The sequence below is a fragment of the Colletotrichum lupini genome, chromosome 2 (assembly GCF_023278565.1).
Source record: "Colletotrichum lupini chromosome 2, complete sequence".
Classification (NCBI taxonomy): Eukaryota; Fungi; Ascomycota; class Sordariomycetes; order Glomerellales; family Glomerellaceae; genus Colletotrichum; species Colletotrichum lupini.
In genome coordinates this window covers 302,385-329,365 of record NC_064675.1, presented here as the reverse complement: position 1 = coordinate 329,365, position 26,981 = coordinate 302,385, and the positions used below count along the sequence as shown (strand labels likewise).

At 53.7% G+C, this 26,981-nt stretch overlaps 10 protein-coding genes and 1 non-coding gene across 11 annotated transcripts; 2 read left to right on the top strand and 9 right to left on the bottom strand.

The window, feature by feature from the left end:
- Nucleotides 1-41: 41 nt before the first annotated feature.
- CLUP02_02484 (uncharacterized protein) lies at nt 42-2,901 on the bottom strand (the record flags this gene model as incomplete). Its single annotated transcript, XM_049281516.1, has 5 exons — nt 42-1,657; nt 1,713-1,939; nt 1,998-2,406; nt 2,470-2,576; nt 2,633-2,901. 5 exons carry the CDS (start codon nt 2,899-2,901, stop codon nt 42-44), a joined length of 2,628 nt encoding a protein of 875 aa, XP_049138659.1.
- A 721-nt stretch (nt 2,902-3,622) lies between these two features.
- On the top strand, nt 3,623-5,176 carry CLUP02_02483 (uncharacterized protein; the record flags this gene model as incomplete). The annotated part of the gene is made up of 1 exon (XM_049281515.1): nt 3,623-5,176. One exon carries the CDS (start codon nt 3,623-3,625, stop codon nt 5,174-5,176), a length of 1,554 nt encoding a protein of 517 aa, XP_049138658.1.
- A 134-nt stretch (nt 5,177-5,310) lies between these two features.
- CLUP02_02482 (uncharacterized protein) lies at nt 5,311-8,153 on the bottom strand (the record flags this gene model as incomplete). The annotated part of the gene is made up of 13 exons (XM_049281514.1): nt 5,311-5,395; nt 5,428-5,558; nt 5,600-5,794; nt 5,906-6,217; nt 6,275-6,420; nt 6,521-6,670; nt 6,740-6,854; nt 6,976-7,458; nt 7,518-7,535; nt 7,622-7,735; nt 7,799-7,984; nt 8,065-8,074; nt 8,116-8,153. The coding sequence occupies 13 exons, from the start codon at nt 8,151-8,153 to the stop codon at nt 5,311-5,313; spliced, it is 1,983 nt and encodes a 660-aa protein (XP_049138657.1).
- Nucleotides 5,631-5,729, bottom strand: CLUP02_tRNA034. Its single transcript has one exon. It is a non-coding gene; the product is annotated as a tRNA-Leu (tRNA).
- Nucleotides 8,154-8,336: 183 nt separating the features above from the next.
- CLUP02_02481 (glucan 1,3-beta-glucosidase) lies at nt 8,337-9,617 on the bottom strand (the record flags this gene model as incomplete). The annotated part of the gene is made up of 1 exon (XM_049281513.1): nt 8,337-9,617. One exon carries the CDS (start codon nt 9,615-9,617, stop codon nt 8,337-8,339), a length of 1,281 nt encoding a protein of 426 aa, XP_049138656.1.
- A 1,675-nt stretch (nt 9,618-11,292) lies between these two features.
- Nucleotides 11,293-13,849, bottom strand: CLUP02_02480 (catabolic 3-dehydroquinase; the record flags this gene model as incomplete). The annotated part of the gene is made up of 3 exons (XM_049281512.1): nt 11,293-11,834; nt 11,928-12,186; nt 13,196-13,849. The coding sequence occupies 3 exons, from the start codon at nt 13,847-13,849 to the stop codon at nt 11,293-11,295; spliced, it is 1,455 nt and encodes a 484-aa protein (XP_049138655.1).
- Nucleotides 13,850-14,546: 697 nt separating this feature from the next.
- On the bottom strand, nt 14,547-16,376 carry CLUP02_02479 (uncharacterized protein; the record flags this gene model as incomplete). Its single annotated transcript, XM_049281511.1, has 2 exons — nt 14,547-16,218; nt 16,306-16,376. 2 exons carry the CDS (start codon nt 16,374-16,376, stop codon nt 14,547-14,549), a joined length of 1,743 nt encoding a protein of 580 aa, XP_049138654.1.
- Nucleotides 16,377-18,313: 1,937 nt separating this feature from the next.
- On the top strand, nt 18,314-18,808 carry CLUP02_02478 (uncharacterized protein; the record flags this gene model as incomplete). The annotated part of the gene is made up of 1 exon (XM_049281510.1): nt 18,314-18,808. One exon carries the CDS (start codon nt 18,314-18,316, stop codon nt 18,806-18,808), a length of 495 nt encoding a protein of 164 aa, XP_049138653.1.
- A 460-nt stretch (nt 18,809-19,268) lies between these two features.
- Nucleotides 19,269-20,105, bottom strand: CLUP02_02477 (uncharacterized protein; the record flags this gene model as incomplete). The annotated part of the gene is made up of 1 exon (XM_049281509.1): nt 19,269-20,105. The coding sequence occupies one exon, from the start codon at nt 20,103-20,105 to the stop codon at nt 19,269-19,271; it is 837 nt and encodes a 278-aa protein (XP_049138652.1).
- Nucleotides 20,106-20,892: 787 nt separating this feature from the next.
- On the bottom strand, nt 20,893-21,768 carry CLUP02_02476 (uncharacterized protein; the record flags this gene model as incomplete). Its single annotated transcript, XM_049281508.1, has 1 exon — nt 20,893-21,768. The coding sequence occupies one exon, from the start codon at nt 21,766-21,768 to the stop codon at nt 20,893-20,895; it is 876 nt and encodes a 291-aa protein (XP_049138651.1).
- Nucleotides 21,769-23,029: 1,261 nt separating this feature from the next.
- Nucleotides 23,030-26,607, bottom strand: CLUP02_02475 (SNF2 family domain-containing protein; the record flags this gene model as incomplete). The annotated part of the gene is made up of 3 exons (XM_049281507.1): nt 23,030-23,108; nt 23,168-24,250; nt 24,299-26,607. 3 exons carry the CDS (start codon nt 26,605-26,607, stop codon nt 23,030-23,032), a joined length of 3,471 nt encoding a protein of 1,156 aa, XP_049138650.1.
- Between the last annotated feature and the right edge of the window lie 374 nt (nt 26,608-26,981).

The following is a 26,981-nucleotide window of genomic DNA, read 5'->3' as shown; positions in this document are numbered from 1 at the left end:
AGTTACCAACAGCTACTCTATATCCGGTTCGTGACCTCAACTCAATGAATCCACTGGAAAGCATTCGCCGACCGGAATCCGGCGCCCAGCCCTTCCTCCCTAGAATCCCTTGCCGCACTCACCCTGAACTCCGCGTTGGGTTCCACCACCCACTTCTGAATGCTATCATCCCAGTATGATATGCTCACCTTGTCGAGAGTCGTCCGAGCGGTCACTGTCTCTCCGGGCCGTACGAGAACCTTGTCCCAGCCCTTAAGCTCCTTGAGCGGGCGGCCCAGCCGAGGCTTCGACACAGGAGCGACGTAGAACTGCACAATCTCTCTGCCTTCGCGCTTGCCCGTGTTCGTCACGTCAACTTCGACTTCAATCCTTCCGGTCTCCTCTAGTACGTCGGCACTCAGTCTTAGGTTGGAGTACTCAAAGGTGGTGTACGAGAGACCAGCCCCGAAAGGGAACAGTGGTTCGATCTTGCGGTGATCGTAGTACTTGTACCCAAGATAGATGCCCTCTCCATAGTGAACCACGTCGTTCTCACCGGGATAATTGTCGAATGATGGCGTGTCCTCAATGCGGCGCGGGAATGTGATTGGAAGCTTCCCGCACGGGTTCGCCGCCCCAAGGAGAACATCCGCCAAGCTGTTACCCAGCTCTTGACCTTGGTACCAAGCTTGAATGACAGCCGGGACCTCTTCAATCCAGGGCATCGTGATGGGGCTTCCCGTTTGGTTTACCACGATAACGTTGGGATTCGCCTTGGCCACGGCAGAGATCAGCTCGTTGGACCGGCCAGGCAAATCCATGGACACCATGTCGCTCGTCTCCGTCTCCCAGTCCTGGTCCTTTCCTACAACGACGACGGCAACATCACTCGTCCTGGCAAGCTCGATGGCGTTTTGAAACATTGCGTCAAGATCTCCGGGGTTTTCTAGAAACCCGATACGACCGCCGTCTTGGACCTCCTCACGCTCCAACATGCCCATGTATGTCAAATCATACGGCTTCGGTTCGCGGCTGAGCGATTCAAGCACAAGTTCATATGATCTACCAGCTTCGAGGGCGACATCGACTCGCTCCTCAGGTGAGCCGTAGCTCATGAAGAGAGATGACTTGGGCGACCACCACCTCCGCTCGATATCAATAACGACCTTTCCGTCGAGGATCAGCTTGCCAGGGCCACAGCTTGAGAGGGATAGCTGATGAACCCCACTCGTCTTGGGCGTGAGTATCGTCCTGGCACGGTAGGAATATCGCTCTCCCGTCGTCAGCTCAGGGGGGAGCCCATCGTAGCAAACCAGGTTCGAACTCGGCCGGTGCTCTACCATGAACCGGTCGCCTTCGTGCTTCATGTTTCTCCAAAGAGACAAAACAAATCCAGCACTCTTGGTTTCGGGGTTTTGCATGACAGTAGGGTCCATGAGAGGTAGGTATCGATGCGTAAGGATTCCGGGTTCAGTTGCAACCTTGGCTGTCGGGAACGCCTCAGAGAGCTCCCTTTTGAAAGATCCAAAAGGTGTGGTACGGTAGTGAGGCGCGAGGTTGGAGCTACCACCTCCCGTGGCCACCGATCTGGCGGCGTTGGGGCCGATGAAAGCAATGGTCTTACCACTGATATCTAAGAGGGGTAAGGTCGACATATCGTTCTTCAGGAGAACAATGCCTGCATGTTTCGTTAGTTGACTTCACTTGAGCATCTCTCTTGAATGGGCACAAACCTTCTGCACCTGCGCGACGCAGAATCTTCCGATGCTCGGGGAGATCAACGGCTCGCTCCGGCTCTTCCTTCCAATCTGGTATCTGGCTTTTGCCGGTCTTGTGTAGTAGTTCCAGGACTCTTGCGGCAGATGCATCAATGAAAGAGGTGTCAACCAGGCCTTTGCTATGTGCCTCGAGAAGGTGTTTGCCCCTTCGCCTGACTGGTCCAGGCATCTCCAGATCCAATCTGATTCTTCGTTAGTCAAACATTCGCCAAAGGCGGTGGCTTCTGATTCAAGGCTTACCCTGCTGTCAACGAAGGTACGATGCTATTCGTCCCAAACCAGTCACTCATCACCAATCCATCCCAGCCCCATTCACCACGGAGGATGTCTCTGATGAGGTAGTGATGTGCCGAGCAGAAGTCGCCATTGATCCTGTTGTAAGCTGTCATGATGGACCAGGGGTTACTATCGCGGACTGCAATTTGAAAAGGTTGCAGGTGAATTTCGCGTAGAGCACGCTCGGGGATCTTCTCGTCTATGAAGAAGCGGCGATTCTCCTGGTCGTTTGCGGCGTAGTGCTTGACGCAGGCTCCGATACCAGCAGCTTGGATCGTGTTGATGTACTCGGCGGCCAGTTTGCCCGTTAGGAAAGGGTCTTCGCTGTAGGCTTCGAAGTTACGCCCGCCTAGTGGAGTACGAGGGATGCATACTATGCAGGTGTCAGACTAATACCAGAATTCGAGGCTTCTACTTGCAGCAGTCAAGACCTTACCTGTTGGGCCTAGAAGAACATCTACCCCTTTGCTCTTAGCTTCCGCTATCAAAATCTGTGAGACATCGTTGATGACTTGCTTATCCCACGTAGCAGCCAGCGACACCCTTTCGTATTTGTCAGATATGGCTGTATTCAGGCGGGAGCTGCTACAGTTACTCACCCAGACGGCAACGAGGCTGCAGTGACCCCATCAACAAAAATACCACCGCGAACTCCGGTAGGCCCATCAGAGGTCTTGATTCGGGAGATGCCCAACCTCGGGATGGGATTCGTCCGCCAGAGGTCTTCGCCTGTCAGTAGCAACACCTTCTCCTCGAGAGTCATATGCTTCAATTTTTCTTGAGAGAACGATTTCGGGTTTTGGGGTGCTTGAGGCACATTGATGCGCGATGCATCATGGTCTCGGCCTCGTTTCTCAGTGTCAAACATGTTGCTAGTGAGTGATGGGGTTAAGGTAGGAATTGAGTGTGAGCACTAAAGAAACTGAAGTCAGAGATGACCTCTTTGCGTGCCTCCAAGAAACCAGTGAGTTTAACAGACCCTCGCCCAGGTTCAGAGTAGGGGCTCATTTATAAGCAGCTAAGATTGACTTCCTTATGAGTATAAGCCAATGCAGGAGACTTAGGAACAACGCGTGCTAGGCTGGGTTTTGTACCGCCCATGATCGGACCGAGTCCGTTTCTCCCCGACGGGATTAGCCGTAAAGAGCCAAGCAGCATTGGTACAGCTCCCGACGTGTCGGGATGGGAAACTATGCGGGACACACTCACGACCCCCCACCAAAGACGAGGGGCACGGAGTCAGTCCGTCTCTCCCCGCGCCTACGTGACATCCTTGCCGTTTTGGGGAATAGCCTCGTTCCTCGAGAACAATGCCAAGACCTGGGGAACCCTCCCCCGCAGAGCCGATCCGGGGTCGGACTCGAACGGAACCAGATCATGGGGTCAGGTTCGACGCCATGTCGTATGTTACCAGGTAGAGCTTATCGAGCCTAGATTCTACTTGCTCGAGAAAAACATTCCTCCTTGGATATGTCTGTTGTTTGGCGACTATCTTAAATCATGGCTGTCATACAGCATAAATAGACCCGCGAAGCCCGGGTGAACAAGTCGTCATTCTCACAGCCATCTTCATCTATACTGGCCTTCGAATGTCCAACAAGATGGACTCCGAGTCTCTGCCCCCGCGGGCCCGGACCGTGGAAGAGATCCTGGCCTCAGACAACCGCTCCGCCCTCTCCTCCCTCACTCCATCCCTCATCCGCCTCTACAGTATCCTCGCCCCAGCCTGCCTCGTCGTCTGCGCAACAAACGGCTACGACGGCTCCGTCCTGACGGGCCTCCAAGGCGTCGCCGCCTGGAACCGCGAATTCGGAAGTCCCAAAGGCGCCCTTCTCGGCTTCACCAGCGCGGCCTACCCCCTCGGCGCAATCATTTCCACCCCCTTTTCCGCCTTCGTCTCGGACCGCTTCGGACGGAAATGGTCCATCCTCACGGGGAGCAGCATCATGATTATCGGCGTGCTGATCCAGTGCCTAAGCCACTCCATCGGACAATTCATCGGCGGCCGCATCGTCGTCGGCTTCGGCATCACCATGGCCCTCGCCGCGGCGCCGGTGCTCATCTCGGAGCTCGCGCACCCAAGGCACCGCGTGTTATTCGGCTCGCTCTATAATACCAGCTTCTACCTCGGCGCTCTCACGGCGGGGTGGGTGACGTTTGGGAGCTACCGCATCGCGGGTTCGTGGGCGTGGCGGCTTCCTACAATGTTGCAGGCGCTCCCGGCGGTCATCCAGATGGTTTTCGTCTGGTTCCTAGACGAGTCTCCTCGTTGGCTTTGTTACAAGGACCGAGATGACGAGGCATTCAGCATCCTTGTGAAGCATCACGGGGGTGGGGACCCGTCCGACCCGCTGGTTGTCGCAGAATTTCACGAGATGAAGGTGGCTTTGCAGCTGGAGAAGCAGGTCAAGGATGTAGGACCAAAGCTGTTCTTCAAGACACCGGCCAACAGGAAGAGACTCTTAATCCTCCTTACTCTCGCCGTGTTCGGCCAGTGGAGTGGTAACGGTTTGGTGTCATACTACTTGACAAAGATATTCACCAGCATCGGCATCACTAGCCAACGCGAGCAGACCATGCTCAACGGAGTCATCAGCACCGTGAACTACGCCACGGCCCTGTTCGCGGCAGCGCTTTCAACTAAGATAGGCCGCCGGTGGATGTTTGTCGGAGGCGGCATTGCCATGTGGCTCACCTTTTCGTCGCTGACGGCCAGTATCGCGGTGTACAACACAACGGGCACTACAGCTGCTAGCCAGGCTGCGCTTGCCTTCATCTTTATCTTCTACGCCGCCTTCGTTATTTGTCTCAACCCCTTGCTCTTCCTCTACCCCACGGAGATTCTTCCGTTTAGGCTTCGGGCTATGGGTCTTAGTGTCCTCGTCTTTGCTAACAAGGCCGCGTCGTTCTTCAACCAGTTTGTCAATCCAATCGGTATGGACTCTCTGGGTTGGAAGTACTACTTGGTATATGTGGTGTGGCTTGTGATTGAAGTGGCCGTCTTTTACTTCTTGTACCCTGAGACCAGAGGCCACAGCCTAGAACGCATGCAGGAGGTATTTGGGGAAGAGGTGAAGGATGATGGGCTGGACGAGAAGGGCTCGGTAGCCAAGGATATGAGGGTCATAGAACACAGGGAATGAATGAAGTCGTGGCAGCCAACGACAACCCGACAAACATTATGCCGGTTTCTATACATGTATACTCGCGATGATATGTGATATTCAATTCTCAGTATTTCAGGTAATTTACTTAGTTCTCTGTACTATAGCACACTTCATCCAGGCCGGGCACTGAAGCTGAACAAACTGAAGGGGATGAAGGGCGATGACAGGTCTCGAAGGGGTGATTGGGAATGATGACTATCTCTGAAAGGCAGTCACTCCTCTCATACCTGCGGGTATCAAGGTCAAGGTTGATCATTATCGTCTTGGAGTTGCCGGCGCTGAGGCGCAAAACCTGGTCAAATATTTTGCCATCATAACGGCCAGTCAACCGCAAGACAAAACGCGAAGTCACATGCCACTCGAGCACCCATCTCAAAATAAGCCCAGAGCAAACCTAACCATGTAATAATCAATGCCAAAAAACGCAAAATGAAAGGGACGAGACTCGAACTCGCGCGGGTTGCCCCACCAGGAAACAGATGTTAAGCTGACCTTAACCTGGCGCCATAACCAACTCGGCCACCCTTCCGTGACGATGCTCGCTCCGAGGAAGGTCCTCGATGCGATTGCGGATGCCGGTGAGAGCCGGGGAAGCTATTCATATTCCGGGTTGTGATTGAGTGGGAGTTTTGTGTGCGGGTGGGCGGGCTCCGTCAGGGCTATGGAGCCGGGTTGAGAAGTGATCCACCGGCGGGCGGAGGGGACCATGTGAACATGCAATGCGAAAAGTGTGTACCGTAGCCTTTCCGTAGGAGATGACACTGCCGAGACGATGGCGTTGACGCGGCGGCTCCGGAAGCGCGCGGGAAGAAGCTTCGGCATCCCGTCGAGGCCCGCGGCCGTCCTGGGAAGAACCTGGGCGCGACGTCGCGGTGCCAAAGGGCTACGTTCATGCCAGCGGGCGGCCTCTGTAGTACATTCTGTGTATCGCGAACGCAGCAGGCTGCGTGAGAATGCGCCACCATCACCTGTTGGATATCGCGATATCCTCACGTACATGTTGAACTGTTGGCTCATCTAGAGATGCAGTCAATGACGTCGAATAAAGTTCCCAACAGCGTTTGGTTGACGAACAAAGCCGTTGGTCCGTTGCGGCTGAGACCCGACGGATGGGGGATACTTTCCGCCAATGTGCCCGCCAAACCGCAGCCGGTTCACAACGTGCCAAATGCACAAATTAGGGGAAATGTCTTGGCATAAAACATGCAAAAGTCGAAACGCTGTTGGTATGCATGCGCAAGTGAGGCATTGGAGGAATGCACACACGACGCAAAGCCCTTATTCATCAGCTGGTCATCACAACTCCAGGAAGCACCTTACGTGGTATAATGTTCATCGTGCCGCTGTCCGGCATAAACAATGCAAAGGAGTGCAATTGCATCACGAGCACAAGGCCCGCAGAAACGTCAAAAGTCTCGTCCCGCCGCGCCCCGAAATACAGAGTTGCCAAAAATACCCGAACGAGATTGACTATTTAAGAGTCTGGGAGGAAACCAATATTGGCTGGCAGAGACCAAGTTAGCAACTGGCAAATCGTACAGTATGCACTAGGCACGCAAACCCGGCCCTGCATCTTGAATTCTTGGATGATCACCAACAAGGTCAGGTCAGGCCTGTGGCCGCCGCAATTGCACTGCCACTCGCCTTTCCAACACTATTGAGTATTGACTCTTTTAGCGAGAAAAGCCAAGTTTTTCTCTCTTCTTTATCGAACCGGTCATTCGTCTCTTTCTTTATTGTTTCCTTTCGTCTGGTCTCATTTGATCTGATCTGACCAATGCCAAAGTAAACAAATCAGACTTTTCTCTGAACGAATGGGATGAACATGCATAAACCAGAATAAACAACGGACGCGCGTTCTCCACTCTCAGCTCACCCCCTTCCAAGATTTTTTTCCTCGCCGTCTTCCTGATCCGGTCGGTGACCTGTGCCGTTGAACTCTGTTTGCCCGTCTTACGTCTAGCGCCAGGTACAGCAACCTCATGATTCGTCGCGTACCTGGATTCGCTCCGCTGATGAGTCTGCATTGGAGAGATCGTTTGTGTCCAGACGGAGGTAACACGATCGGGGTTTCCAGAAGTCTTTGCCTCCGTATGAAATCGCGCACAACTACTCCGTACCAGTGAGCGAATGAGTTCACACACATCCCAAGCCTGCCGAACAACGGCGTCCGACGGCGCGACACCGAACACGAAGCCGTCTGTTCCCGTCACCAGTTTCCAGATCATGTTGCGAGTTCTCTTACTCGGGTCCAAGCTCTAAATTTAGCTCGCCGCTGCGCCTGGATATGTGGGAATGCGTTTCCTATTTCGTCCACTCTCCCAATACCCACTCTCTACCGTGCATCAGTGTGAGCCCGTATGAATACACAGTCCTCTTTCTCTCGAGTCTCGAATCTCTCTCTCTTCCAGAGTTTCTAACTTCTCCAGTCTCCTCTCGCTTCTTCAGCGGGGACGTGACATCCCCTGACCAGGAGAAGGAAATATGAACCAAAGAGAGAAACGGAGCCCGTTCGACGGTCCAGACCTCGTATGCCTGCCAACAACCCAGGTGCCTATACCAAGTGCGGCCTCCTCGAGGGTGGGGATTGATCAGCACCATCTCATTTCCCGACGTCTGGGGGGTGGGATGCCAAATGGGTGGTGGTGGTGGTGGTGACCATGGGGGTGGATGGGAGGGAGGCTCCTCTTGGCCGGCTTGGCTGCCACCGCGCTTGGCCCAATTACATCGTAAATCGAGGCCGGGCAATGGGTGTGCGGCCCGCAGCACACCTCTACCTTGAGGCTAACCGAACCGATTCGTTCATTTGCTCGGGAGGAACAGCTCGAGCCCTGTATGACGCGATTAGACTGCTAAACACTCACTGCTATGAATCTTCACACACTGAACAGTGGGGAGGACTTTGAGTATGTCACATAGAAAGATATTCAAGTATCACAGAGTCACCGGGCATTTGAAATGATAATGAGTGTATGGATCAATCACATTTTTTCTCCATCAGTCTATCCTCGATCTATCCATGATTATGATACCGAAAAAAACACATGTCCAGAAGGGGGAATCAAAAGACACCTTGCCAATGCGCTAGAAAAATTTGACCACAAGACGAGTGAGTGCACTACTCTCCTCGCGCCTCTTAGTAGAGGAGGGCGAAAGCGCCGGCAACGACGGCCAGAGCACCGGTGGTGAAGGCCTGGAGGCCGGCGGCGCCAGAGCCAGCAACCGCGGAGGGCGTGCTGCTGGCGCTGGATCCAGAGCCGGATCCGCTGCCGGAGGAGCCGGAACCGGAGGTGGCAGAGGGAGCGGCAGTGGAGACGGTCGAGTTAGAACCGCTGCCAGAGCCGCTTCCAGAGCCGGAGCCGCCGCTGGTGCTGTTGCCGGAGCCAGAGCTGGCGCCAGAGGAAGCGCTGGGCTTAGCGGTGGCAGTACCGGAGGCAGAGGCGGTCTTGGTGCTGGAGGGAGTGTCGAAGGTGGTGGGGCAGGTGAGGTTGAACAGAGGGGTGGTGGACAGGTCCTTGGTGATGGCGAACTTCATAGAGTTGTCGGGGTTGGAGTCGCGAAGGTTGTACCAGAAGGTGGGGACCTTGTTGAAGAGCTTGCGGCAACCGACCTCCTGCCAGTACTTCTGAGCGTTCTTGGCGCTGGGAACGGCCTGGTCCCAAGTCTCGCCGGTGACGGGCCAGCCGGTCTCGGTGACCCAGACGGGCTTGCCGCCAGCGGTGGCGACGGTGGCATCGTAGGCCTTGTCGAAGAGGGAACCAGCGTTATCGATGGTGTTGCCCTTGTCGTTCTCGTAGTAGGGGTACTCGTCAACACCAACCCAGTCAACGGCGTCGAGGACGGGCTTGTTGGTGGAGTTTCCCCAGACATCCCAGGTGTCGACGTGGCCGATGGAGACCTTGGACAGAGGGGTGTCCTTGAAGGCGATCTTGAAGTCGTTGATGAAGCCGACGAGGGTCTTGGGGTCCGCACCGACACCAGACTTGTTCTTGACACCGGTGACGGAGTTGCGGTACAAGTCCTCGGAACCGATGGAGGCACCGATGATGAGGTCGGTGAGCTTGGTGCCGTACTTGGTGACGGCGGTCTTCAGGGCATTGATCTCCTTGTCAATGTTGTCGGTGCCGGAGGTCCAGATACCGAGAAGGATGTAGGTCTTGGTCTCGATGGCAGCCTCGAAAGCCTCAATGGGGTCCTGGGTGGAGTAGGCCTGGATGTTGGTGTAGAGGCGGACGGCGTTGAAGTCGCCGGGAGCACCCTCGAGGCCCTGGGCAGTCTTGAACTCGGCCTCGAAGTCGGCCTTGAACTTGGCGGAGCGGTCGGCCTTGGTGGCACCAGAGTTGAAGCCGAGGTAGTTCTGAGCCTCGACGGTGGCCGCCAGGGCAGTGAGGGCAGCGAGAGAGATGGAGGCCTTCATTTTGATTGGATTAATGTGTTAAGAAACGGTCGAAATAATAAAATCGTCGAGCAGAGGAAAAGAAAAGGGTCCCAGGGTGGTAATTAAGGGCGGACTGGGAAAGACCTTTTTTTTGGCGTTGTTCCGAGACTCTTTGGCTGTGACTATAATAAACAAAAGAGTGTAGTGAGTTGGTGGTTGTCGTGGACCAAAAAGAATGACTGGGAAGAGTGAAAGAGTGAACAGGTCCAAAGGAGGAATCGACAACGGGTGGGACAAAGATGTCTATAAAACACAAAAGGAGGGAAGACGGGGGTCACAGTCAAAAGAGGAGTGGAGTGAAGGAGGAGAGAGAAGAAAAGAGTGGAGGAAAACAATGACGGTCGTATTGGCACGTCACGAAATTGAGGAGAGCCCGGGGGTACGGGGTACTTGGGTACCTCACTTGCATATGTACATCACGTGAGGGCACACCACACCGCACACCTACGCAGTAAGTCCCAGGGGAGACTCGAAGACCTGACCTTCAGGGCGGTGGCTCCACCGAGGTGTCCAAGTTTGTTTTCCGGGGCTGAATCGATACGTGGATACCTGGCAATCGAGGCCTGGCAAAGTTGGAACCTGAGGTGGCAGTGGATGGGGGGGAAAAACCAGGCACCACCAGGCATGAGTAGGTACATCGGGTAGGTACCTGGCATTAGCAGCCAGCCCGCTGGGGCCGCCTCCACTTGTGCTGCCACTTGCGCTGCCACTTGCGCTGCCACTTGTGCTGGAAGGCACCTGAACTTCCTCAATCCTCAAGGACCTGAAGATCTCTCAGCCAATGCATGCACCTGAAGCGTCCCCATTGGACGAACCAACGCTTTGGCTGACGCAGGGGGAACTTGGTGGAAAAGAACGGACCATGCATTGACACGGGATTGCTCCTTCCCCAATGTCGTCCCATCATCTCTGCATCTCTGCATCTTTCGCTGTCCATCAGCCCGTATAACGTACCTCCACTGACGGATATTCAATATTCATTCTGTGCGCTGTGCCTGGACTCCTGCCCATTGTCACACCTGCATGCATGACGCTGTTCACTCAACATTCTCTCTTGACTATTCTCATATCTACACTGGTAACTGCATCGATCCCTTAGTGACGCCAGACAGCCGAAGCCTGGACCGCCAATGGACACGGCCACGCAGTAGATACGCACAAATAGAACACAACCCAACGCCACTACGCGATCGCCAACATTCCTTTCTCGTGTGAGCTGCGTCAGTCTTTGCCAGGACCCTACCCGCTTGCCCGCTTGCCCGATCGTGGGTGAGACATTCGGAATCAAACCAGCTCATGTCTTGGGTCGGTGCAATGTTCCAAGAAGAAACAAATCTAACAGCTGAATCCGCCACCCCGTCCGCCATGGCGCCATGCGCGCTTAGCTAATCGCCATATCATGCACGCCTTAGGGAGAGATATGCAAGGATATGCAAGCATCCTGCACTACTTCAACGACCATGTTGAATGATGTGTACGTAGTGATAGCATGTGAATGTTCTCTATAACGGCTGTTTCCTATACGCTAAGTCGAGCATACCCAGGGTCTATACATGATGGCTTCTTTCAGGTCGAACTCCAGAGGCCAAGCTCCCGGCCCAAGACATGGTCGCAGGCCTCAAGCATCTACTTGCATCTTGAAGTCGAGGATTCTTCAAGTCTCGAAAAGGCCAACCGGACCATCTTCCCCCTCCAACCACCTCTCCATACTCTGGTACATCTTGCTGCAAGCCCTCTCGTCCTCTCCCGTGATAAGCTTGGCATCAATCTCGTACCCCAAAGTACACTGCGCAGCTCCGAGGTATCTGTATCCCGCAGGATACCTAGCCAGCACCTCGTCCGCGAAGACTGGTGCCCTGGCCCCATCCACGGGTACAATCTTGTCCTTTTCATATATAAGTTTGACGTACGCAGCTTTCCAGTGTTCCTCATCCCTCTCGATGCCATCACCTCTCTCTTCCTTCGTCTTCTCATAGAAAAAGAGGAACCGACAGTCACAGTCGACGTCGTACTCGTAGCCGTCGTGGTGCTTGAAGCGTTGGGTAATGGTGGCCTTCATCTTGCCCACGGCGCGGCCCGTATCTGGTTTCAGCTCAACAAGAGTGCCGCATTCACGGTGCATGATGGAGGCCCCTGCCGACTTGCCCGCGATGGACATGCGAATGAAGTCGTCAATGGGCTGTGCGCCGCTCCAAGCTGTGACATGCCATATGGCGTTAGCTTCAGGGGCAAGCAAGATACTTCTGAGAGTAGAAGCATCGTGGGAAGGGCCTTGGTGATTCAACGCACTGGTCCAAACGTAGGTATCCTTGGTGAAGAGGGAGCGGTAGTTGGCCCATTCGCTTGCATCGCGGTAGACAGGCCAGCCTTTGCAGAGCTCAGAAACGGCGAGACGGTCGAGGAGTTCGGTGGAGTTACCTCCGATGTGGGAGAAATGGCGGGTATGTAGGTCTGTCATTGTTTGAGAGCTGATGTAATGAAATGATGCTTCAATAGGGGTCTGAATCTCTGCAAAGCCGTGGTGAAGTCGTGGCTGAGGTCGGGGTGACTATCGTAGTATGGCAAAATGCGAGTGTCATGATTGAGACGAGGAGAATTAACATGTCCGCTCTAGGTACGTAGGCAGGTAGATGTAACAGACCTTCCCAATTCAAATGCTAGTCCCTGCTTCAATGTAACAGCTTTGCTTCCCCTATTCCTCCAGGCAAATCAGAGCATCGTCACACTTCCGAGGTCCGTACCTCCACCAGCAGAGCAGCTACAAACGTGAAACCACGTGGAAACGAATCGTCAGAACCAGCAAAATTCTCTGAATCAAAGAAGTCAACAGAAGTATATACAAAATGTTGAGAAAACAAAAAAACGAACAGACCGGGGGGTCTGTTCAACGCTCTTTGCCTGCAAGGGGCTTCGAACAAGAGCGCTCGCCAGGTTTCACGGAGGACCTGCTAGCACGAGTATATTTTTACCCTGTCCGCCACCCAATTGAGCCACGCACTCAATGACGTGTGGGTGTCCGCTGATGGGAGGATCAGTGGCTCTTTCGAATAAGTAAGGTAGGAGGTGTCGGCTTGCGGGAAGGAGAGGACGGGAAGGAGAGGACCTTGGTGCCTTCCTCGTAGATGTCTAACCTTGCCGGGACGGGAAAGCACCTTGGGCAGTCCCGGGCACAAATTCACGAGAGCTTCGCGGAGAAAGAAGCAAGACCTTGAGGGCCAGGGAAGGTTCCAGAGACGGCAACGGTCTTTGATTCTACTCCATCTACCTCGCCAAGACAGTCCTTCCTGTTATCTATCCCACATCAATTACCTTTGATATGCAGCAACTCCAAGCTCTCTCAGACAAATGCAAGAATGAGATTACTGGCAACGCTCTCAAGTCCACTTCTTCCATGGAACATACAGACAGATGAGGACCACCAGCAGAACAACCAGCAGAACCAGGGGATACTTACACCACTGGACAGATGCCGCAGGACCACCCCCATGACAAACACACGTCTTCACATCCAGTGTGCCCTTCCGCTGGAGTCTCACGCGCTTTAACCCACGACTCACACTACCATCACTACCGCTCCCACTCTCACTCTCATCCTCCCCATCAGCCCCACGAACCGGCCTATATCCCTCACCCTTCCACCATCGCAGCGGCGGCGAAACAGGCAACCCAGGAGAATACATAATCCTCCTCAACTTTGACACCCCTCCTCTTCTACCAACAGCAATCGCAGACCCAGCCCGCCCAGCAACGGGTGTACTGGCAGGCGTCCTCGGAATGCCCACAGTACGAGGACTAACACTGGCACCAGGCGTCACTTCGCCGGGGCTATCTTTCGTTCGCTCCAGTTCGGCAACCCCCCAATATGTTGATGCCGGCGAGTCCTCCGTCGAGGGGTACGGCGACTTGTTTCCCCAATCCTGATCCGTTCCACAACCCCGATCCGCTGTTTCCGAGAACGATTCATCGGGAGTACGCTCTAGAACGGTATCCCATAACGTTTTACATGTCGACACTGTCGCGGATGGAGGGCTCACGGGAAACGTCGGGGTATCGGCGGAGTCCGGGGACGCTATTGTCGAAGGGGTCGGGGGAACCGGGTGGTCTGGCGTCCAGGGCGCGGGGCTGCGGCCGGCGAGGAGAGGACTGTTTGCGTGGCGGCGGATGCGAATTGGGTTTGGGGCGCGGCGGCGGCGGGGGGAGGAGACGTACATGACTGTGGTTGTGAGAGATCTGAAGGACTGGTGAAGAGGTCTGTAGAGATTTAGGCTGGATTAGGGGCTGGGAATTGAGAGAAGAATCTGACTGGAATGAATGAAGAGAAGAAATGTGACTGATTTGTAGATGCTCAAGATGAGTAGAAAGACTCTTCATGGGACATGACTTATATAATATGCCACATCACAAAAGTCGACTGCGGAGGAGCGCACGAGGAGTAAGGGACACTTACAATGATTGTTTGTAGCTCCCTCATCCGGCACGGTACCATCATCAGTCAAAGAAGCTTGGCCGGGTCGTTTGTCTCAGGTGCTAATTCTGTAGAAGTGAGGGGCTTGGTTGTTGCTCAAGGTCTTGGGGCATGAAACGAAAGTCTTCCATCAACCATGCCCCAACCGAACATGGAAACTGACAGTTGCTGGATATTAATTCATGCTTCGCAATTATGTGCTACCGCCGTCAGTCTCGAACTCCTGACTGGGCTGGGCTGGGCTACGACATATGTCGTGAAGAGACGTATTGCCTTCCAAGTATTGATGAAATAGTAGTGCAGTATACGAGTGACCTATGAGGTCTACCAAGCTTCCCGAATGTTATTATACATACGTCTTATTTACATCAACATGCTGCTGCAACATGTCCGAACCAAAACCAAACATGACAAACACCATAAAGCACTACTCATATTGCATTCTAAAGCTCAGCATAACCTGAAGGACCCATCTCTTCGAGCAGCTGCGGCACGGTCTTCCGAACCAGATCCCAAGCCCAAAGCTCCGTGTTATTGAACGGCATCTTCCACTCACCCAGCACGAAGTCCGAGCACAAGGGGCACTTCAGCTCCCGCGGGTCGAATTTCGATCTGCGGCGATGGGATTTCATCCAGCAATTCTTCCCCACCACGTGGTTCTCCGAGGGGCATTTAACGCGCACAGCTGCGTGCGGATCTCGCCCTGTACCGAGAGGCTCCATACAGATAAAACAATCTGTGTCGTCCAGTTTCCGAAGCTCCGCCTCCCTGAGCGGTGCGACCGCACTCTCGAGGAGGCTCTGTCTGGAGAACTCGTCTTTAAACCTCAAAGATGCGTTGCGTAGGAGGATATACTCGGTATGCTTGTAGTGGCCAGGGCTAGTGAGCATGCCACCTGCGTACGCACCACTCCGGAATCCCATAGAGCCCCTTTGGGTAATGGACACTACACTCCACTTGAACAGGCTGACAAATAGTGTGCCTAGGTCTTGGGGGAGGTTGGCCCTCATGACGTCTGTGTCGACGTGCCAGAATTCTAGGAATATTCGGCTGATGGAAGCGATTCGTGCCCTGGTCAGTCCTGGATCGTGGGCCAGGAGATGCGCAACAAGGTTGGAAACTTGCATGCGCGTATCAAAGTTGGCGGCGGCAAAGTCAGCGAACAATGGTGCACGAAAAGAGTTGATTAGAGAGCGTTCCCACTGGTCTCTCCCGCCGAACGAATCGATTTTTTCCGTCAGTTGAGCCGTAAGAACTCTTACTCGGTCCATGATATCAGGGGCGCTTTTCAGAACAGGCACAACCGTGACTTGCTCGCTTTCGTGAGGCTTACGGTCGCCAAGGTTGATTAAAAAAGTGAAGTCGGGCTGTTGGCGGTGGAATTCAGTGTGCTGTTCGACAGATGGAAAATCTGGATCGAGCTCTCCATCGTTGGCCGGCCTCCGGGTGTGGGCTAACAATCGATAATTGAATTCATCCGCGAGTCGATTGCCGGTGTTGGCACCGGACCAGAACCCTCGCCAAGGGAAGAAATATGATTGGGAGACAATCCGCCGCATAGCCGCAGCGTTGTTGTGAAGCTCAGTGACCCTGTTTGTATCGAACTCCTTGGTGGCATCGTCTGTTTCCAAGCATTCGCAGTAGGGACCATTTTCAACATGGTCTTTGTTGAAGCGGCAGGCTGTCTCGATTTTGCTGACTCGATTGACAAATTGATCATCCGCATTTCCTTCAAACCTAGTCGGAAGTCGCTGTCCCGCATCCATCAATGCCATATTGAGGAATTCGACCATGGATTTGACATATTGCTCCGTAGCTGCTTGTGCTTCTATGCAATTCTCATCAACCATGCTCTCGGTAAGTCGTTTCGGTTTGGTGAAGGGCTGAAGGAATTTGCCGGTGCATTCGTGACAGGCGATATCATATACCTCGGATTGCTTGGCCAGAGCCTTCGGGTCTAGACACTCGGCGTATCTCGGGCTGGCGCATCGAACAATGTACTGGAAGGTATGCCGCGAAAACCTCCCCCCTGGAAAACATCTAAAGTTTCTCGTGAGAAGGATACACATGGTAAACGTGAGAGTGGCGACAGTGTCGAGCAGTCCGTCAGCAAGACTCAAAGATTAGCATAAAAAGGACAAAAGTGTCAAGCCAAGGGTAGTCTGGTTGTTTTGTCTCTTTAAGAAGGATAACGGTGATGACATGGTATAGCCATAAGTTGCTGGGCTGAGCATCCGGCCCATGGTCTGAGGGTCGAGAGAACCTCGAGTCATATTCAGGCATTGCTACTACCTTAAGGGAAGTCAACAAAGGCCAACGACAACCCCTTTCTTTGACACTTTGAAAAGTAGTAGGTGATACCAAGCATCCCGGTTGGGAAGATCTAGAGCCGTCTACATTGGCGGTCGGTTGCGGAAGCAGAACTATTCGAACTCGTCAAAGACAATGCGAGTCCAAAGGAAAAAGTCACGACTTTTGCGTATTAGTGGAAAATGACAATAGCAATGGCTCTTTCTGCCAAGTCACAGCACAATGCCCCCGGCGTAAGGAGAAGGTGCCCCTTGGGTTCTGGTCCAAGCTGCAAGACATTGTGCATGGAAGACACATGGCACTTGCTCAGAATCTCTTTCATGGTATCCAGGTGACGATACCACAGTTCCAAATGTCGTTTGGCGGCAGAGTGTGATGCCCAATTGGGCCAAAGACGAGAGATTGTAGACGACTGCAGGATGCAGCTGCACGGCGGCTCGTGGTGTAGGCCGACTGGCTGGGAGACCGCTGCCAGTTCGCCCTGTCTGTTCGGCCCAGGACGGCCATTTTGATTGGTTTACTTCCTGATGAGGGGATCCTAGACGATTCAGGCCCAAGAAGCGAGAGGCTTGGCTGGAAGAACCAGAGTGATGTTTTCGTTCCGTACCTTAGTCGCAATGAAGAGGGTGCGATGGAATGGGTTGGAAAGGTGTACTTGAGGAAGAAGAGGCAGGAGGTGGAGGAGCAGCTGAGTCATCGGTCCAATTAAGTAAGCCAGCCCCTCAAGGTCCCCAGGTCTTCTAGCTGAGCAACCGAGGCAGTTCTTGAGCTGTACGTACTTCGCAACTCACTGCTGGCAACAGAAGACGAGGTGGACAGGATCCATCGTGAGATCCATCCGTTGACATTCCCCCGTCACCGACTCGCCTTTTTCCCACGATGGAACACCCGCAAGCCCCGCTGCCTACTCCGGACAGGCCTCAATTAGCCTTTGGCACTTGTCGACGTGTTCGATCGCGAGCTCACCAGGGCGGCGGGTACCAAATGACCCCTTGGTGGTCTTGATGCCCAACCAGCCAACTGCGATCTCCGTGTTTGCCTCCAACCGCACCGCCCTTTGCTCACTTATCACGTCCGGTAACGCACAAGAACGCTCTGGAGGGGCGACTACCAAACCTCCAAGAAGAAGAAGAAGAAGAAGAAGAAGACCATCCAGCCAGACCAAGACCAACCAGTGCAGTCGCCGCCATCAGCAGGAGGCCATCAGCCCATTGCAGGAGAGTGGGAGACGAAAGCCTCACCTAATGTGACTGGCGGAAAGTGACCCCCCACGACACCATCAGCAATAGCTTCGAGAGACTACTTTTGGGCTACGAGCGGCCCGACGAGTGCGGGAACTGCTGCGGTAGGGGATCATCGCCACGCCTACCACCGGTTCATTGGTTTGGCAGCTGCATGGACCGCGCATAATCGCGCCCAGCCTGCTCCTGAGTCTGCTGCATCCGGAGAATGCCTTCGTTTTTCGGCTGCTCCTTCGATGCGGATATACAGTCTTACACTCCCTTCTTCTTCTATTTCTCCTCCGCATTCGCTGCACGATGCCACTCTTGCATATGCGGCCCCTTGTGTGATCCTCTCGGATTCACCACGGAACCTCCTTCAACCCAGGCGAGCTGCCAGCTACCTTACACCGTCAGTGACCCCCGTCCATCTTGCCCATCATCTCATCCATAGCAGCCCAAGGGATGTTGAGGTTAAATATGTCTCGTGGACCTTTGACACCCTATCTGCTACGCAGGTTGTTCTTCTTTCTCTGCTTCCACGTTCACCATGTCACAAACTGTTCTTTTCGTACGATTCCGGTCTCCCTCTATTGTGATACTTTGATCATTACTGTACCATTCATATCTTCTGTCATTCGACTCAACAACATCACCGGCTATCTTTCCCCGGATACTGAATGTATATCCCCCAACCCCTCAATGGCCGAGTGCCGAGAAGCTTCGGTCTTGAGAGAGAGCCTCGCTCCCCCGATTTCGAGGTGGCAGCGCGTGCAGTCAAACACTACAATACCGTCACAAAGAGACAGGTCTCGATATCAGGTGGACAGACCACCAACCTGACCGTTGGTGTCACGGTGGGGGTGGCCATCCTCGTATTCATCCTGGGCGCTGGAGCCTTTCTCTACTATTACCGAGTGTCTCTCAAAAAGATCAGTCGCCGTCGACATCGTCGTCGCCGACGCCATCACTCCCACAAGTCTTACAGCTCAAGGAGCTCAAAGAGCTCGGCCGACGACGGCCCCGCCTCTCATCCACCTCCTCGAGGGCCGCCCTCCGCGCCACGCTCTACCGCCCCATCTGCCACGCCTGCTGATCCCCCTGCCGACGCGCCGGCCGACCCTCCCGCAGACCCTCCAGCTGATGCCCCAGCTGATGCCCCAGCTGAGAAGTAGTCTTGGGTGGGCGTTACACCCTCACCCCGGGCGAGATTCAATACTAGGGAGAGGGCTTGTAAAAGAAAGTCTCAGGTACATTGTGTCCTTCACTATAAAGCTTCAACAAACTGACATGAAAGAAGGATTCCATGACCTGACGTGAGTTGTATTATGCAGAATTTGACATTTGTCCGGAGCGGGAGTTGGCGAATGAAATTTCCAAGGCGAACCCAGGCGCCACTATCTTTCCTATCGAACCCAGCAGTGTTGTACGTTTGCGGTGTGTATAATCTTGAATCGATGATTGTTGTTTTGGTCTGTGTCTAAAGCAGCTCGACTTATGTATCTCTTGGTTCTATATGAACATTGGTCGTGCCTTTGAACCTCCAACCAGTATTTGGAACACTCGCCTTCTTGCTCAGAAGGGTCGAACCTCCCAACACGCCTCCCTCGGGAGACCGGCTTCATCACTATACAATTACACAGCCTCCATCTCATTGTCATTCACAATCGCAGCTCCATTACCAGCGGCCTCCCTTCTCAGATCTCGAGCTTCCGGCGGGATACCGCACAAAGAATCAAAGAACGAGTAGCAGCACTCGTTACAAGTCACCTCCCTGTCACCATGTATATCGTCTTCCATAGCGAACTGCTCCAGCCGGAAGTTGGGGTCTACGCCCCATCCCATTTCTAATCCCATGTCCTGGCCAGGCGCCGGCCCGTAGTCGATGAAGCCGTCGCCCAGCGGCAAGTCCATACCGGGAACCATGCCCATTCCCATTCCCATTCCCATACCAGCTACCGGAGCTGGATGCATGGGCATAGCCGTCATGGGAGGCGTAGGCATGAATCGTATCGTAGGCTCTCGAGGCTGCGAAGAATGTTTACTCCTGCGGTTAGACTTGACCTTGACCTTCCGCTTTGCTTTCTTGCAAGTCTTCTTGGGCTTCGCCTTTCGTTTGGCATGGTGATGCTGATGGCCGTGTTTATGATGGTGGTGGTGATGACGATGCGTCCACCCATGGACGTGCGGGTGACGGGCAGAATGTACGTGGGCATCCATTTTAGGCTTCGAATGTACGTGATGGATATGAGATTTATGTATAGGAGGCTTGTGAGGGTGGATATGCTGTACTTGATGGTCCATCTTTTTCCGCGGCTTGGGAGAGAAAACGCAGTTGAAGCAGAAGTATATGAGGCTCACGGCAGCCAGGCCTCCGACGAGACAGCCGATGAGCATTCCTGCTATTCTGCCTTCCTCGCCACGACGCACCAAATGACTTGCCGGGACTGGGGATATTGGTATTGGCGCCATGTTAGGGGCGGCCGAGGTCTGGCCTCAGCTGGTTTGTGCCGTTTCTCGTGTTCTAGTCATCGGCTTGTTCGCTGTTCTAGCATCGCCATGACTATTTCGTTTTCCCCATTCATCTCAGAGGGAGAGGTGACGATAGTTGTATGAATCATTTTTGACCTCTTCCAAGGTTGTTAGCATCGTTGATCTACAAAAGCCAGTTTGCTCCAAGCTATATCTTCAGGAGGAACAATGAGACACTTGGAAATAGCGAAGCAAGCGGTAAACCCACGACAACCGGTCGCGACAATCTATCTCTTCACGCAGTCTCGAAAAGTGGTTGTTTCAGGCACATCTTCACGATCCCCAGAAAGTATATTCCAAACAATCGAATGAGGCAGTACAACGTAGCACTCTCATCAAGCCACCGCACGCTCGGTACCCAGCCATGTTTGCGTTTGCGTCTACGATACAAGCTCGTCATTGCTGACTCTGCGACCTCTGCATCCCAAACACGTGCTTGCGGCAGCTCAGGTAGCAAATAAGACGGGACGGGAGGGAGGGTGCAACTATTCTAGATTCTACATTATCCTACAAACCACACATTTAGCCGTCCATCCACCCCTTCGACCACACCGCTGCCGAAAATTCAAAGTCAAGAGAAATCCGGGTATTGCCTCCGTGCTACTGAGTATTGCCATTCCAAGCCGTCGTCGAAATCATCGCTCATCAATCTATGTACGGAAAAGAGAAACTGGGTATCTCATATACGCACTTGCTCTGAGGAAAACACAACATACAAACCTCCCCCTCAACCCCTCCGCCGACCGCGCCTTTCCTCCCTCCTCTCCTCCCTCTCCCGAATCTGCACCAAAACAGACCCTATAGCCTCTTGCACCTTGCCCGAGCGCTCCATAAACGCATCGTAAAACTCGCAGTCGGCGTGTCCGGGCTGTCGCTCGTTCAAAGAGATGAGCGTGTTGGATAACGTCTCCATCTCCTCTTTCAGCGGCGCATAGTCGGTCCCGTATCCGCGTCGGCGGCGGCGGTGGGTATCGTCATCGCCGCGATGGTGTCTTGACGGCGAGGAGGGCGAGCCGGGTGCGTGTGAAGGGTACCCGTCGTCGCGGCTGTGGCGTCTTCTCCGGTCACGGTCATCGTCTTTGCCACCACTGCCGTGTCGTCTCCCGTGAGAGCGATCTTGCGAATGTCCACGAGAGTATGAACCGCGGTCTCGGCTGCCTCTTCGTCCCTTGCCATGTCTCCGTCTCGCGTCTTCCTCTTCATCGTCCTCCCCTCCACCGCCACCGAAGCGCTCCATAGCTTTGGAAAGGATGTTCTTGCCCAGGTGCTCCAGCATCTCCATGTCCATGTTCGGAACGCCGCCTCTAGCGCGCTCGTCTTCGTCGTGGCCATGGGTGTTGCGTGTGCTAAGGCGCCGGTCGTTTCTGTGTCCTCCTCCATTCTTGTCTTCGTCGCCGCCGCCGCTCAGCTTCTTCATGTACTTTTGTACTGCATATTCGACGAGTCCTCGAGCGAGAGTTTCGATAATGATTTCGATTTGGCCGTGATTATTGCCGCCTCCGCCTCCGCCCCCGCCGCTGTGTCGGTTGCGATTGCGGCTGCCGCGGTTCGGGGACGGCGCGGTGTTGCGGGAGCGTGTTAGTGTGCGTAGTAAGCCATCCATGACCACGGGGGGTCGGGATGCATTGGGTTTCCTTGTGCTGGTTGTGCGAATGTGGTAAAATGTGAGTTGAACGAATGTGAAAGGTGTAAAGAGTGAGCGCTCAGTGGTGTAAGTGAATCACTCTCGGATAGTAAGGGTGCAAAAGAATGAAAAGGAAAAAGTGAGAAAAGAGGAAATGAATCGCTCTTCTTCTTCTTTTCTGAGGCCCTCTTCGACTTTATTTTTCCAATTCAGTAGCTTGCGGGTTAAAGCTTCTTAGCTTGGTCGTTGGTGGCACGGCGAGTCGTGCGGGTGGTTATTGGTCATGTGGTGATGGTGTTTTCTCATGTGATTGAGTGTCCGTCTGCCTGTGTGCAAGTGAGACAGTAGCACTCAGGCGCTGAAGAGAGCTGGTGAGTATTAAGTAGTCAGTCGGTCGCTCTTTCCAACTCTGCACAGGCAGAGAGTAAAATGACTTTTTCTGTTTTCGAAATGACCCGCGGTCTGGTGCGGATTCAGCGTGGCTCAGTTGTCTTTTGTTTTTGGGCAGTGTGATTGATTGTTTTGTTGGTGGTGACTAAATGAGCGAGTGAGGTGACAGCGACAGAGTCACAGACTAGGCGCAGCGTGTGAGGCAACCCGGGGAAAAGCGGGTTATCGTCGGAAAAGTTGTTTCGCTGCCTGAGAGAAATTGCATGTGAACTTTTGGATGATCCTGTGTTTATTCGTGGTTTGCTTCCAAAGTCCAAGAGGTCTTTGGTGGATATTGAAGCTCCGAATATTTGTGCTTTCGGCCTTACCGCGTAGGTATGTGAAGGAACAGCCATACGCGATGGTCAGCTGGAGGTGAAACTGCGTACGCTTCTTCAATTTGGAAACGACTATCATGAATAATTAACTTCATATCGCGTTGTCCAAAATCTCCATCATCATCAAGACCTCATCCTCAAGACCTCATCCTCTGGGCAAGTGCTTCGGTGCTACACTGAGAGTAATGTCATGCTCGCTCATAGGCCGTTCTGAGACGTCAAACCTAGCATAATACTTGACACTTCTGCATACCCTTCATTCACCGATACATGAGAGTGGTTTGAATGTGTCCATTTGAAAATAATTGCGCCGTGTTACCGGCAAGTTCGGGCTGGACCGCCTCTTCCACCGGTGCCTAGCACTAGGGACACTATGTTTATCATTGATCATGCCATCCCAGGCACTTTCCCCCAGCGACGCCTTGTAAATGCACATATGCCAGCCATGAGAACCATTACGTGAGGCTTTCCCCTTAGCTGAGCAGCTCCTTGATGTCCTCGATCCGCGCAAGCTTCTTCTCCTCGTCGCTCATCATTCCTAAAGAAGTAGCACTAAGGGTATCAAGTCAGCAAATACTCGGTCATCCAGCACACCGGATTGGTCAACTCACATAAACTTCTTCCGGTCCTGTACCCGAAGCATCCTTTCCTCCACGCTCCCCTTGACGATGAAGCGGTAGACCTTAACCTCCTCGTCTTGGCCCATGCGATGCACACGATCAATCGCCTGAGCCTCAACCGCGAAACTCCACCAAGGATCCATCATATACACTCTCTTCGCAGACGTCAAGTTCAGCCCCACGCCACCAGCACGAAGACTGATGAGCAGCACGGTGAATGTCTTTGACTCTTGGAACTCAGTCAGGACCGCCGCGCGAGCCTTCTGCGCCATGGATCCGTCGAGGCGAAGGAACTTGATATTCGCCCGTGCCAAAGCCGGCTCAATCAGTGTCAAGAACGATGTAAATTGGCTGAAGACAACAGACTTGACCCGCGGCTGCTCCCTTCTCAGGTCACGCAGGGCCTTAATCAAAGTCACGACCTTGGCCGAGGAGTTATTCACACCCAAGCGCTGTAGACTAATCTTGGATTTCTTGAACACGTCCGGGTCGTCGTCGTGGCGAACAACCTCGAATAGGTCGCGATAGTTGATCTCGGCTCGACAGTTGGGGCAGGTCGGCACCTTATGCCGATCTGTTTGGTGCTTCATGTAGTCCAGAAGGCACTTCTTACAAGCAGAGTGCCAACATCCAGTTACCGTCTGCTCGACCATGGGCTCTTCGGCGCAGATCGGACACTCGCTCTCGGCTTCGTCGCGGATCTGGCCGAGGATATGGGCTCCAAAAGCAGCTGTGTTAGACTCCGTTTCGGATATAGCTGCTGTGAAATGTTCAATCAGGGAACCTAGGTCCATGTCGTCCGCAAGACCGGCAGCCATGTCAGCTGCAGCTCCAGCTTCTACCTCGTCCGCGACGAGCTCCTTGTTTCGTACCAGAACCGGGTGGCAACAAGACTGTCGTAGGCGCAAAATGTGGGCAAAAATGCTAGTAAACGCTTTCATCACCGTGCCTGCTTCAACATTCTCTCTGAACGATTGCTTGGCTCTCGTAAAGATGTAGTCGTAAATCTCTCGTTCGGTCTGACTGAGCTCGACATCAATGATTTCAACATGTTTCGGTGGAAGGGGTACCAGTCTTCCAAGGGTTAGCTAAGGTGTGACAATCCAGGGTGCATTCACTTACGGCTCGCCCTCAGGCGTCTTCATGTCTTTGGTACGCCTGAGAACTAGAGGCTCCAACACAGTCTGCACCACGTCAAGTGCCCTCATAAAGTCCTTGGACTCGAAAGGGACAGTGATGAAAGTCTTCCAGAACGAAAAGTTGTTCCAAGGCTCCACACGAAGGAAGCGAACCAGACTGAACAGATCCTCCAGCTTGTTGACGATTGGCGTTCCAGTCAACACCCATCTGTGTTCGGCAGATATTTCGTAACACGCTTTGGCAGTTTTTGACTGTCGGTTCTTGATGTGATGGCCCTCATCCAGAATGACGCGGAAAAAGTTGAGCGAGAACAGTCCGGTATGAGACGACTTGTCACCCTTTTTAGCCGCAACTTGGTTGAACTCTGACAACACCACACCGTAGCTGGTAATAACCACATCAGGCGCAGACGCTGCGCTCGCGGCACAACATAAGGCCTGAAGATTATTGGCCTTTTCGTTGCCATAGTACACGATGGCCTTGAGAGTGCCTTCTTTTGAGGCCTTCTCAGCTTCACTATGCCACTGCGCCAACAATGACATTGGTGCCACGACGAGTGTTGTACAAGGCGCATCTAGCATGCTAGATGAGTTGGAGGCAAGCCTTGGAAGCTCATTGACGGACGTAGGAACACTACCCATCGCCTTGGCTTGCCGCGCGACGTCAGAGCGGTGGGTGTGGACTAGACTGAGCATCTGGATGGTCTTGCCGAGACCCATCTCATCGGCTAGGATACCACCGAGGCAGTTTTGCTCTTGAACAGGAAAATCGAGAGAAAGGTCTCCCGAGTATGGGTTGACGTAGAAATGCTGCTGGTCGTGAACCTGAGGAAGCTCCTTTTCGTCCGTATCCTTGAGTGGCCATGTGTATTCCTCCCACAGAGGGTGCATGCTTGGCTCCCTGTTGCTCTTCTGGTCCTTTTCCTTGGTCATCATCCAGTGCAACGCTTGCTTCTGGTAGGGTCTCAGGTTCATAGCAAAGGTATCGGCAGGTTCCGCTTCGGGTGTGTTAAAGTCAAATGATTGGGCCTTGCGGTAAAGGGCATCAAGCTGGTCTTGCTCCAGCTCTTCACCCTCCTCTTGCTCGTCTGAAGGGGGCGAAGACCCGGGTGCTCGATCGGTTGTCTTGGCAGTGTCTTTCTCCTTTTTCTCATCCATCTCTGCAGCCTGCAGCAAGCCTTGCCGTTGGTGTTTGGACGCTGTGGCATTGGCTCGCGTAGGTTCAAGATTGATCTCGGAGAAGAGCTTCACTAACGCCACTTGCCTAAGACGCAGCTCCTTCTCCTCGGTCGATTCTTTCTCCTCGAAGAAATTGGTCGCCCTGTTTTCTGATACCTTGAACCCAGGCCGATGGAATGCTGAGGCAAGCAAATGACACTTCAGCTGGATGAAAACGGTGTCGTTCGTTCGGAGACGCTCAGGGGCATATACGCAGGTACCCTCAAACTTGCATATCTGCTGGTCCATCAACGTTGAGACCCATTCGGCTGTTTCTTTCTCCAACCTGCCAATCTCGGACCCGCTGCTGCTTGTGAACCGCACTAGGACGTCGTTTCGCTTTGAACCTGCAGCTGGGCCACGCGGCGGAGCGTTTGCGACGCCGAACTTCGTATGTAACTTGGACTTTGGCGGTTGGATTTTTTGCCGCTCAATCCTGACTACATCGCCGTGGTTAAGCAGATTTGCCCCGCTCCGTGTCGCCCAGCCCTCAACACCGAGGGAGCCTATATATCTTGCCTCGGGCATGGTTCGTCTGATCGCGGGCTTTGGTGCATCCTCCATGGGAATATCTTGCTTTATGGTGTTGGCCGCGGCTGGTGGCGGTCGAGAAATGGCATTCAGAGCCGGAGATTTCTTCTTGAGGTTCTTCCACGTGCCATCAAAGTACATATTGACGGCTCGCTCGAGGTTATTGTCGCAGCTATCCCGAATTATATCCAGCACCTCCGCCGTAACCTTGTCTCCTATGAAGCTCTCAAAGGTTTCCTGGTCGAAGGTCATGGCGGACTCTTCGCGCTGCATATTTGAAGACGGGCCGGATCGGTTGGAGGCATCGTCGACTGGCTGTTCTACAAGCGGTCCGCGTGGTTTCGAGGGCGAAGACGGGGGCTCAGCATCCTCGCTCTTGATCTGGGGCGATTGATCGTCGACATCTTGGAAAAATCGCTGCTTCGGTTGCGTTGGTGGGGTAGGTAACACCGGGCTGGACTGATGGCTCAACACATCGTCGTCCGAGGCGGCAAAGAAGCGTCTCCTCTTCGCCGGGGGTTCAGGAGACTGTGGGTATTCCATAGCTGTTCAGGCTGCCGCCATGAAGGTTTCCACGATGGCGGGTCGTATTGGGTGGTGTGCCACTGACACTGAACGAGACGAACCGCCACAAAAAGTTACCTGGGCAAGGGACCTGGGTACGGAAGACGCGAGGCGAATCAGTCAGCGCGACGGGGCGCGTCGGGTCGTCATGTGACTGCGTGTCTACTGAGGTAAGTCAATTAAGAGACACCCCGGCAAAGACGTCATTACCCGCAACCACAAAGTTCGACCTCGGAGTTTTAGTGCACTTGCACAGTGTAGCAGCAGCAGTGGACAAAGAAGACGGCCCCACAGCTTTCCATCCAGCTGCAACTCGCGAATTTCAGAAGCAGCACCGACATGGCGCATCACAC